We start from the raw sequence: 12,557 nt of genomic DNA, 5'->3' as shown, positions 1-12,557 counted from the left end.
ATGGTAAACACCTCTGCATTCCTGTTAGTTACACTCAAAAACTGTCTTTTATCTATCAAAATTACACATATATAGTAACATAATTGGCTTGTAAAGATTCATACTGATGCAGTTAAAGTAATACTAAAAATCAAGGACAAATTAAAACCTTGACTCTAAAGCACCTTGCAACCAAACAAATGGCAAAGGCAATAACCCAAAGTGAGGAAGTAATCGGAATAATTGAAACATGGTTACATAAAGAGCAGAACTGATAAATAAAGCAGATTCTAACAATTAGGAATGATGTACGAGTAGAAGGTCTTGAATTAGTTGTACTAATTAGAAGCAACATAATGGCAATATAAAGAGGAAAAGGTAATTAATCACACTGAAGAATAATATAAACGACCTAACAGTGGAAAAAGAGATGACTGGAGTGGGGGGGGGGGGGGGGGGGAGAAGAAGAAAGACAAAGTAACAATCATGAAAGGTTTTACACTAACTACAAATAACTGGTAGAGGAAACAAGGATACAGGAAATAAAGATTTTATAAAATCTTTTTAGAAGATGTTGGGAATACTGTTATTCAGATTTTTTTTTAAATCAGGAAACAAAAGATTGGATGTCCTGACGAAGAGTCTCGGCCCGAAACGTCGACAGTGCTTCTCCTTATAGATGCTGCCTGGCCTGCTGTGTTCCACCAGCATTTTGTGGGTGTTGCTTGAATTTCCAGCATCTGCAGATTTCATCGTGTTTGCCTTTAAAAAAGATTGGATATGGTTGCAATCCAATATATAAAAATAAAAAATCAGAAAATACTGGGAATACTCAACAGACCAAGCAGCACCCAGTGAAATAAACGCAGTTAACATCTCAAATCATTGTTCAGGTGAGAGGTCATCAACCTGAAACGTTAACTCACACGGCAGACATTTTGAGTATTTTCAGTATTTAATAGAAGAAAACTTAAATGAGATAGAACATTGCTAGATCTAGTAATAGCTAACTAATTAGTATAGATACATGAAGCAACCACAAATTATATCTATTATATAACAGTCATAACATAATAACAAGACAAATTTGATAAGAGCAGATGACAGGAGCGCAAACTCAGTCAACTGGAAAGATGATTTTTAAACAGATGCGAACAGAACCAGTAAAAGTAAACTATAAAGGCCTACTCAAAGTACAAAGCACTTAAAAAATGATTATTAGGAACACAAGTATATCACACTACAAAGAAAAAATAAACTAGAATGTAAAAGCATAATTAAACAAAACAAAGTAACAAATAACAAAAGGAAACAAAGATAAAGCAAAGAATTAGGAAGGCAAAGCAAAAACTAAAGTATTCAACAATCACAGAGAAGAGAAAAAAAAGTCAAGTGTAGGTTAGACTATTAGGGTAGAAACAATGCTCATGAGCAATGAAAATGAAATATCTGGGATATTAATTGCCTTACCATAGTTTTTTCCAAGACAGTAAGTTGGACAACAGATTAAAAAAAGATTCTAAGCAACCCTAATCAACAGAAAAGGGGACATAATTGATCAACTAATTTAACAGAAATTAATAGTAATGTACAATTGCCTCAACCCAACAATTTTTAGGTGTGGGACAGTGCAGCTGATATAGGCAAATAGTTCAGTTCTTCAACAAGAATAGAAACAACCTGCTCAACACTTGCCTAAATCCCTCTCCCCCCCCCCCCCCCCATTTATTTTGTTTTTCAGGATTGCAAGCAAACTTAGCAATGCCTCCATTTAGTGTTCATCCCCAATTCAAGATGAGGCACTTTTTTGAACCTCTGCAATTCATTTAGTACTCTTACAAAGCTGTTTCATGGACTTACACCCACAACAAAAAGGTACAGTAATACATTTCCAAGGCAAGATATCTACACGTGGTGGTAAAGAACAAAACAAGATACAGGTGTTGTTATATACCCCTAGGGTTCATTCTTTTCTGTGGATTGTCACTTTAAAATGCCGAGAGAATGAGAATGACTTTTGGACACTGTTGAATTTCCGGCTGACTACAAAATTGCTTGGTTACTATGGTGAGAGAGGTGGAGTTATTTGATGGACAATGAATGTTTACATTTTTTCTGCCGCTTGTTTTGAATATACAAGGGCACAGAGACACACACACAGTCAGAGTCAAGACAGATTCGGTCAATGAAAGACACCAGTGAGTGCGGTCGCTAGTTTAAACTTTCAGTAGCCCAAAGGGGTGAGTTGAGATCAATTCAGTGTATTGATAAATGCCTCTCACAAGTGCTGTAACTAGAAGTAGTTTGCAGAGAGGAGAGGAGAGGAAGATTTGAAACAGAAGAAACCTAGTGACAAAAAGATCACTGTTTGGACTCTCTCTCCAAGTAGCCCGTGAGGGTGAGTTTGATTCCATTCAAATACGAAAGTGTGATTGCCACATAGTTAATCCACAGGAGTGGGTTCTCTGGTGAGGGGAAAACCTTTGTGAATACCACTTGTGTGTTTACGTTGTCTGGGTGTGGTAGTTCACTGAAGAAGGCACCCCTGTGACAAATCACTGTTGGAGTTATTTCGTATGTCATGGAACTGAATAAGTGGCTATCCTGTTGTGTGGATGGGGTAACCTTGTGGAATCTACCAGTGTCTCTAATCTTGCCTGAGTGGCCGTTTTCCCTTGAAGATGGTCCCTTTGTGATAAGCTACTGTTGGTGATAATCCATACGTGGATTTTGTTTGAGCATCCTGTGGCCACCACTTTGGGGTGTTCTGTAGCTGAATTTGGGTGTGGTACCACTTGTGTTGAAAGGATATTCGTTGAAGATCACTGTCAGTGATACTTCGTGTGTGGAGTGGAACAACTTCGGAGATAAAACCTACTGCTATTGTTATTTTGTATTGCTGTTGTAGAATCTGTGGAATATTGACGTAATTGCCTTCTCACAACATTTGCCTTTGGATTACAAATACCTTGCATTAATTAACCTGAGGATTAAACTGACTTTCTTACATACCATCGTAAGACTGTAACTCTTGCCAACTGTGCTAGAATGAGTTTGGGAACTTTATTTACACACTTATATATGCATAACACTGCTAACTCTTAGTTTACCTGGTTTAAGTTACTATACAGTATTACGTAATTACTAATAAAATAGTGATTTGTTAACAGCAACACCAGACTCCAGGTGTGTTCCATTGCTGCTGATACTTTTACAGGGTTGCATGTATGTACCAGGTGTAATCTCACCAGTGCCGTGCATCATTGTTCACAATGCTAGCTAAGAAAAACCTCATGTGGACCTTATTAGATAGTTAGACACTTCACAGAGGCTGTGAAACTAATGATTTATATTGCTGTACCATAACCTCTGCAAAGTTATTAATCATGCCATCTACATTTATATTCAAATTGTTAATGTACTGTATATAACAAAAAGCAAGAATCTCAGCCCCAGTTTTTACATGCACCACTGCCATTAGACTTCAGCTGTGACCTTCTACATGCCATCAACAAGCTAAGTTACCATGAATTCCATAAACTGTCTGAATAAGTCTCCCATGTAGACTTTATTGAAGGTCTTACTAATATAGTTCACATAAATTACATCAATTACACTTCCCTCATCAACACACTTAATAACATTTTTGATAAACACTAATTATTTATACTTATTTAGAAGTGCGGCATGGAAGAGGCCCTTCTGACCCCATGAACCATGCCGCCCAGTAACCCACCTATTTGATGCTAGCCAAATTAGTTGGACAGGATGCCCAATTAAATAAAGCCAATTTAATCCTTACATCTCCAAGTGCAAATTAATCCCCCCCCCCCCCCCAAGTCTTTCCAATAAAATCCCTGTCACTGATGATTGACTTGTATTCTGTCTTATGCCCATTGTCTTTTATTAATAAAATATAGGCCAGAAATGATTTTAAAATTTCTGTCAAATTCCCAGCATTCTCCATGCATGTCTACCATTGCTATCTGGGATACACGTCATTGAGCCTTTGAGTTAAACCATTAGACATAGGAGCAGAATTTGGCCATCTGGCCCATTGAGTCTGCTCCACCATTCTATCATGGCTGATTTATTATCCCCTCAACTCCATTCTTCTGCTTCTCCCCATAATCTCCGACACTCATACTAATCAAGAACCTATCAACCTTCACTTTAAATATACCCAACGAGCTGGCCTTCATAGCCAACTGTAGCAATAAATTCCACAGATTCACCACCTGCTGGATAAAGAAATTCCTCCTCCTCTCTGTTCTAAAGGGATGTCATATTCTGAGGATGTGCCCTCTGGTGCCAGACTCCCCCACTATAAGAAACATTGTCTCCACATCTACTCTATCTAGCCCTTTCAGTATTCAATGGGTTTCAATGAGATCTCTCCCCACCCCATCCTGCTAAACTCCAGTGAATACAGACCAGAGCCATCAAACACTCTGCCTGCATTAATCCTTTCATTCCTGAGATCATTCCCATGTACCCTCTCTAGTGCCAGCACATCCTTTCTTAGACAAGTACCAACTGCTCACCATATTCCAGTGCAGTCTGAATTTTTAAAAACATATCAAATTTTCAGAACTTCTTAATTTTTAAAACCAGCAGCTCTTGTATATCATCCAATATTTCTTAAATTAGGTCTATTTATATCAAATATATAAAATACAGATATATTCTGCTCATTTTGGAACACAATATTCATAAATTCAAAACGATTAAACCACTTAAGGATATCTTCCCGTTCGGTCACAATGAGGTTATTTTGATCCTCCAGCTCTTTGATTTTCTTCTCAAATGATTCTTGTTCAGCCTTTAATCGCTCCTTTGTTTCTTCTTTCTCTTCACTTACTCTACACATGAAAGCATATAAACAAATAGGATTTTAACCAAAATGACTTTCCAGCACTGGGTTTTTATTTATGTAATCTGCTCAACGTTTGTTAAAACCAATCACCTATTCCTGAAAAGTGCAATCTACTACAATTAGTTATTTAAGATGCAAACTTGTCTCAACTTTTGATAAACTAAAAAAAATTATGTACAACTGGACAAATACTGTCTTTACTAGGAACTCCCCCATTCAGCAGATGAATCACTTTAAAAGTTCTCATTTTCCCTCTGATACTTTGTCAATTGACTTAGATGTCTAACTTTTATCTCAGTTGAAATTGTTTATATCAATTATATTAAATGTTTTCATAATTTTGACCACTATTAAATCTACCCACAATCTTTAATAAATTTATCAAAATACATATACAGTATGTCACCGTATACCACCCAGAGATTCATTTTCTTGCAGTCACAGCAGAATAGAGAAATAGAATAGAATTTATGAAAAATTATTCCTGTCAATACTGACAACCAACCAATGCAATAAAGACAAAATTTGCAAATAAGTAAATAATAGTTGCACAACCTCATCTTCTCCAACTTTCCTACAGAAACTGATTCCCTCATCCCTGATAAGATTGTAGAATTCAGGAAAGGGAAACCAAGGTAAAGGAGCCAGCAATCATCAGAGGATCGGAGGTGGTGAGGGCCAGTAACTTTAAATTCCCAGTATCACCGTCTCAGAGAACCGGTCCTGGACCCATCATATAAATATCATTGCAAAGAAAGCACCACAGCACCTCTACTTCCTCAGGAGTCTGTGGAGGTCAGCACGTCATCGAAAACCTTGACAAACTTCTTCAGATGAGTGGTGGAAAGTGTACGCACTGGCTGCATTACGGACTGGTATGGGAACACCAATACCTTTGAACAGGAACTCCTACAAAGGTAGTGGATTCAACCCAGTACATCACAGGTAAAACCCTCCCAACCATTGAGCACACCTACACAAAACGCTGCCACAGAAAAGTAGCATCTGTCAAAGATTCACACCACCCAGGCCATGCTCTTTTCTTGTTACTGACATCAGGTAGAAGGTACATGCGCCTCAGGACTCACACCACCAGGTTCAAGAACAGTTACTACCCCTCAACCATCAGGCTCTTGGACAAAAGAGGATAGCTACACTCATTTAAGGACTCTGTTATATTGTTATTTCATGCTCGTTATTTATTGCTATTTATCTATATCTGGATTTGCACAGTTTGTTCAGATAACAGTTCCTGCTGGTTACAGTTTACAGATATTGTTCTATAGATTTGCTAAGTGTGCCCACAGACAAAGAATCTCAGGGTTATATGTGGTGACATATATATACTCTGATAAATTTTATTTTGAACTTTATCATTCTGTAAGTCACTTAAGTATCAAAGACTTAAGTATCCGAACAGGCACTTCAGCTTAATAATTTATAATGCATAAATCTTCCACCTAGCTATAAAGCCAAGGGACCATTACGTTTTAACAATGTTATCAATTTGCCCTGCCATCTTTATATACATGAAAATTCGCTTCTATACAAATGTTAGAACTGACTTTTGTATGTCATTCTTCATAAAAGGCAGAGCTTAAGAGGGTTAATGGCACCTAACGGTGCCTCCTTTGCTTGCATCTTCAGAAACAACTCTATTTCCATCTTTAATATCTCTATTTTGCTCTTTCAGGGTTTTTTTGAAGACCCTGACCTGGAGCTGCGCACAGACTACGGTTCTTTGTGGGAATGGGACTCACTCTTGGGGTTACATAACTGGCTATTGTTCAGCATGCCAAGGGCTTGGCCTAAGAGCTCTGCTCACCTTTGAAGGACCGAGTTTTGTGGCTCTGGAGACTGGGGGGGAGAAAAATCGGAGGTCGGTGTCCAAGCAGAAGATTAGTGTGTCGTGGGAGATGGAAGATTTAAGGCTGTGGCCCAGAGACTCGAGATCTTTGGGCACAGAGCTCGGGGGGGGGAAACGACACTTTTAACATTGTAAACCAGTGAGTTGTTTGTTATGTCTCAGTTCTTGCTGTGAAAACAGAGACACCTCTTTCTCCCTTAGTAGGGAGAGAGAGAGCCTGTGGTATGTCGAATACCGAGTGAACAAGTAGTCTTTGGAATACTGCAAGTCTGTGTCTTTGCTGTTGCCTTGCTCATGCTCGAGTGCTTGGTGGTGGGTGTCGATGGGTTTTTTTTTTGCCGGTGGGGGAAGAGGGGATTGTTGCTTGCTTCCAATTACACACTGGAGCTGGGGGGGGGGGGGATTTTGGGGTTCTAACACTTAACAATTGTTCATTCTTCAGGGACACTCATCTGTTTTCGTGGATAGTTACGAAGAAAAAGCATTTCAGGTTGTATATTGTATACATTTCTGACATTAACCTTTCAAATATATCACTTCAAATCTTTTCACTTTAATTAATCTTACCCATTTGCTAGTGCTAATTCACCAGTACCTGCCCATTACCATTTGGGAAATGTAAATTTTTTGTTTAAACTGCATTCTTTATTTTCAAGTCCAGGTTATCACAACATTACTTCAAAAAACTCAATTAAGTTCATCCAATAAGGTTCACTTCAAATAAGAATGTTAAATGACAGTGCACAAAACTTATAATTTCCTCCCCCCCCCCCCCCCCCCCCCCAGACTGACAATTTTTGGATTCTGGTTTTAATGCAAGTGCTTCCAAAGCCCTACAGATACAATACTAAAATGATCCAATGGGTGGTTCAACAAGGCAAATTATTCCACAACCTGAGTAATACCCTGGCTCAAGACCACTGGATTTCACCATACACCTCTACTTCTCGCAGCCACTCCTCCCTCCCCCATTCCAGCAAAATGACTGATACATTCCAAAAAAAAAAAAACCCTTGCAAACTTATTGAATTGTTCATTATAACCTGAAGTGGCAATAGTGTAGTGTAGGCCTCCGTTAGTCTCGACAGACCATGGATTTGCACCTTGGAAAGCTTCCAGGGCATAAGTCTGGGCAAGGTTTTTTTTTAATGGAAGACCGTCAGTTGCCCAAGCTGCAAGTTTCCCCGCTCCACGCCACCAACGTTGTCCAAGGGAAGAGCATTACAGTGGCAATAGTAAAGAAAGGGTAAAAGAATATAAACAGTATAAAAGATACCAGAAGTAGAAAACTGCAAGAAGTAAAAGTGGGAGAGTAAAAACTGGAAGAATAGCAGTAAATTAGCTTAACAGACAAATGAGGAAATGAGCGACAGGAAAGAGAATGATTCACAGAAGCAATTTTTTTTTTTAAATCAATGTTATGACCAAGTGAGATACAAAAAGATATCCTAGTCAATCATGTCTTCAACAAATTTGTGACACCATACTTTGGATATTAAATGTTACATTGATCCATATTTCCTATATCCAAAATTAAAAGATTCTTGTTGTATTGGCAAATTCTGAAGTTGCACATGATAAAGGAGGTAAGATTAGATTTATTAATCACATGTACATTAAATAGTGAAATAAGTCAGCAAATCACATCTCATTCCTCATGCCATCTTTATGGCATTCCTCATGGCATAAGTAATGATCTTTCAAGAATCACTAAATCCTGGAATGGTTCCGGAGGACTAGAAAATGTCATTCCAGTCTTTAAGGAGAGAAGGAGGCAGCAGAATTGGAACTATAGGCCAGTGGTTGAGAAGATGTTGGAGTCCATTAAGGAAGTAGTTTTGAAATACTTGGAGTTACATGATAAAATAGGCCAAAGTCAGGATGGGATCCTTAAGGGAAAATCTTATTTGACAAATTTGTTGAAATTCTTTGAGGAAATAACAAGCAGGATGGATATTGGAGAGCCAGTGGATGTTGTGTACTTTAATTTTCAGTAGGCCATTGACAAGGTTCTGCACATGAAGCCCATCCTGATACAGGAAAGATATTGGCATGAATAAAAGATTTGCTGACAGGCAAGAGATAAAGTTTGGGAATAAAGGGGACATTTTCTGCTTGGCTGCAAGTGATTGGTGTGTTCCTCAGGGGTCAGTTTTGGGAGCTCTTTTCACATTATAAATTTAATAATTTTGGTGACGGAATTGAGGGCTTTGTGGCCAAGTTTGCAGACGATTCGAAGACCAATGGTGGGGCTGGTAGTGTTGAGCAAGCAGGGAGACTGCAGAAGGACTTAAACAGATTACGGCAACGAGCAAAGAAATGGCAGATGTAATATAGTGTACATGGTCATGCGCTTTGGACAGAATAAAGGAATAGACTATTTTCTAAACGGGGAGCAAATTTTAAAAAGTGTTGCAAAGGGACTTGGGAATCCTCGTGCAAGATTCTCTAAAGGTTAACTTGCAGGTAGAGTCAGCGGTGAGGAAGGCAAATATGATGTTAGCATTCATTTCATGAGGACTAGAAAGAAAAGCAAAGATGTAATGTTGAGACTTTATAAAACACTGGCCAGGCCTCACTTGGAGTATTGTGAGCAGTTTTGGGCCTCTCATCTTAGAAAGGGAGTGCTGAAACTGGACAGGGTTCAAAGAGGTTCATGAAAATGTTTCCAGGATTGAATGGCTATCATATGAAGAGCATTTGATGGCTCTGGGCCTGTATTCACTAGAATTCAGAAAAATGAAGGGTGACCTCACTGAAACATATCAAATGATGAAAGGCCTTGATAGAGTGGATGTGGAGAGGATGTCTTCTTTGGTGAGCGAATCTAAGACCAGAGGATACAGTCTCAGAATAGAGGAGTGTCCTTATAGAACAGAGATAAGGAGGAATTTCTTTAGCCAGAACGTGGTAAATCTGTGGAATTCTTTACAACAACCAGCTGTGGAGGCTAAGTCTTTATGTATATATAAGGCAGAGCTTGATAGATTCCTTATTGGTCAGGACATGAAGGAATACAGAGAGAAGGCAGGAGATAGCGGCTGAGAGGAAAAGTTGGATCAGCCATGATGAAATGGCAGAGCAGATTAGATGGGCCAACTGGCCTAAATCTGCTCCACTAAACATGCTATACTAAGTGACCCTGATAGCTTTTGCTTCTGGCCTTTACTCTTGATTATTATTTTGTTTCACAAAATTCAAGTCAATAAAGGAAATACCAACAAATAAAAGATTAGTAATTCCAAATGGCAACATTTCTACGATTTTTATTTAAATAAAAGACTTAGTTAACTGTATATTTGACAAAATGCTCCCACTTCCAAGTTCTATTTCTGTGAAGCTTTTTTTTCCCTCCTGCTTTAATACACAAGAAATGCTACCAGCAACAGCCTAATCCCCAACCACACCAGCAACCCTGCACCCCCCCCCCCCCCACTCACCAAATCACCATTTCATACGACATTGATCAGGAGAAGCCCACAAAGATCAAAGCAAGAACGTGCAAATTCCAAAATGTAGATTACATTGAAATTTTGTATGGCAACTTCCAAAAAGTCAGAATTGCAGTTTGTGGACAACAGGGCAACTACCTCTTCTGTTGGTTATTCTTAAAATTAGAAAGCTCATTTGCACTTTGATTTGGCCATCTTCAGTCTCCCAGTGCAATTCCAATTGTGTTTATACATTCTACTGTTTGTCTAGTCCAGGCAAAATGGTCTATTTCTTAAAAGGAATGTACTCGTGCCCAGCAACTGGAGAGTGTGAAGGATGTTAAATTTGAGTAGCTAGGATAAATTATGGCCAGACAGAGATTTTGGCATAGGTTTAGGAGCTGCTATGGTTTTAGAGAATTAGGATCAAAACATTAAGATATTACAGCAGAATTAGGGATGTATCACAAACTTAATTTCCCTTAAAATATGGTATTTATTCAGAACAAAACCATCACTGCAGTTACCACTATAACAGATCACTATTCTAGTTTATACTCCTTTAGGTAATCCTAATTTCAGATCCTCAGTTATTGCCTGGGTCATCAAAATTTGTAGGCAATCAATCTTTCCAACACAGCTGTGCTTTCCAAATTTAACCACGAATTAAGAAAGATGACCAGCATCATTTATCTGTGCATCTCTTCTCCACTCATTTTCCCATACTGACAACAGTTTACTGAAATAATAAATTCTTTGAGCTCCTACTCTATTGCCATTTATCTGCTTTACGATCTCTGAAGTAGCTTCATCTTTTCCAAATACTAGTTTAACACTTCAAAACTAGACAGATAACAGCCCCTTATCTTGAACTGGACTTTTGTGTTCCAGTTCCTTATCCAGTCAGGTTATCTACTCTTCTCATACCTCTCACAACATAGCAGTGTATGCAAAGACTTTTTAAAAATAATTCTCAAGATCAAAATAAATTAATTTTCAAAACAGAGCACAATCATAGTGGTACAAAACACAATACATAAAATTCCAAAAATCCAATATTCATTAGACATTTGCTTCATTCATGAATTCATTTATGAAGTCTATTACCCACAGGCCTTCGGTCAGCCACATATTACTGGGAAGGTTGCTAGTTATGCAGCCAGAGTAAAGTGTGTTGTCTTTAAACTTACCGGGGCTCAGTTTCCCACTCCTTTAAACTCAATGCAAAATGTTATAACACTGTGCAACTTATACAAAAAAGAGAGCAAAGTATGTTGGTGTAATGAGTAGCCTGTAGTAATCTGGAGAATCTGCCAATCTAATACCAAAGTCCTCAGGTTGGAGTTTTGCTGTACAATCTGAAGCCATAAAAATTAGATTACATAGCACCAGACTGTTCACATATCTTGGAGAATCAACTGGTTTGGTCTTCTGACATCATGTTATATCCTATACTAACTACTACTGATTTGTGTTGGCATCTAATAAGCTCTATTTATACCAACTTAAAACCAAGCCTCTTCAGATTAGTTATATTCTTCTATGAATATGCTTTTAAGAAAATTAGTACACAATTTACTGGGATAAGGTCTGATAAATCAATTTTGTAAGATGAGAGGCAGTGATCATGTGGATAGTCAGAGGCTTTTTCCCAGGACTGAAATGGTTGCCACAAGAGGACACAGGTTTAAGGTGCTGGGGAGTAAGTACAGAGGAGATGTCAGGGGTAAGTTTGTTTTTTTTTAAAAAAACGCAGTGAGTGGTGGCCGTGTGGAATGGGCTGCCAGCATCGGTGGTGGAGGCGGATACGATAGGGTCTTTTAAGAGACTTTTGGATAGGTATATGGAGCTTAGAAAAATAGAGGGCTATAGGTAAGCCTAGTAATTTCTAAGGTATGGACATGTTCGGCACAACTTTGTGGGCCGAAAGGCTTGTATTGTGCTGTAGATTTTCTATGTAACCAGTTACAATAAACTGCTATTCAAATCAGGCATTTTCTTTAGCATAAAAATGCCATTAGATTTCAATTAAAACTCTAAATACAATGAGCTATCCAGAAGAAGTACTACGAGAACACCTAACAAAGGAAAAATTCCTTAAATAGTACATTTGATATTAAAAGCTTAGACAATATTGACTCTGTGGTTAAGAAGGCATACAGTGCATTGGCCTTCATCAACCGTGGGATTGAGTTTAAGAGCTGAGAGGTAATGTTGCAGCTATATAGGACCCTGGTCAGACCCCACGTGGAGTACTGTGCTCAGTTCTGGTTGCCTCGCTACAGGAAGGACATGGAAATTATAGAAAGGGTGCAGAGGAGATTTACAAGGATGTTGCCTGGATTGGAGCATGCCTTAAGAAAACAGGTTGAGTGAACTCAGTCTTTTCTCCTTGGAGGAACAG

At 38.4% G+C, this 12,557-nt stretch overlaps 1 protein-coding gene across 5 annotated transcripts in view; it reads right to left on the bottom strand.

The window, feature by feature from the left end:
• kiaa1328 (KIAA1328 ortholog) overlaps positions 1-12,557 on the bottom strand; it is a 134,739-nt gene that overhangs the window by 112,380 nt on the left and 9,802 nt on the right. For all 5 annotated transcript variants that reach the window (XM_073064217.1, XM_073064219.1, XM_073064218.1 and 2 more), the window contains one exon: positions 4,726-4,841. In XM_073064217.1, coding sequence (XP_072920318.1) covers positions 4,726-4,841 — 116 coding nt within the window. The remainder of the gene's footprint in view (positions 1-4,725; positions 4,842-12,557) is intronic.

This window comes from Hemitrygon akajei, chromosome 13 (genome assembly GCF_048418815.1).
Source record: "Hemitrygon akajei chromosome 13, sHemAka1.3, whole genome shotgun sequence".
Lineage (NCBI taxonomy): Eukaryota > Metazoa > Chordata > Chondrichthyes > Myliobatiformes > Dasyatidae > Hemitrygon > Hemitrygon akajei.
This window is presented reverse-complemented; position numbering and strand designations above follow the sequence as displayed.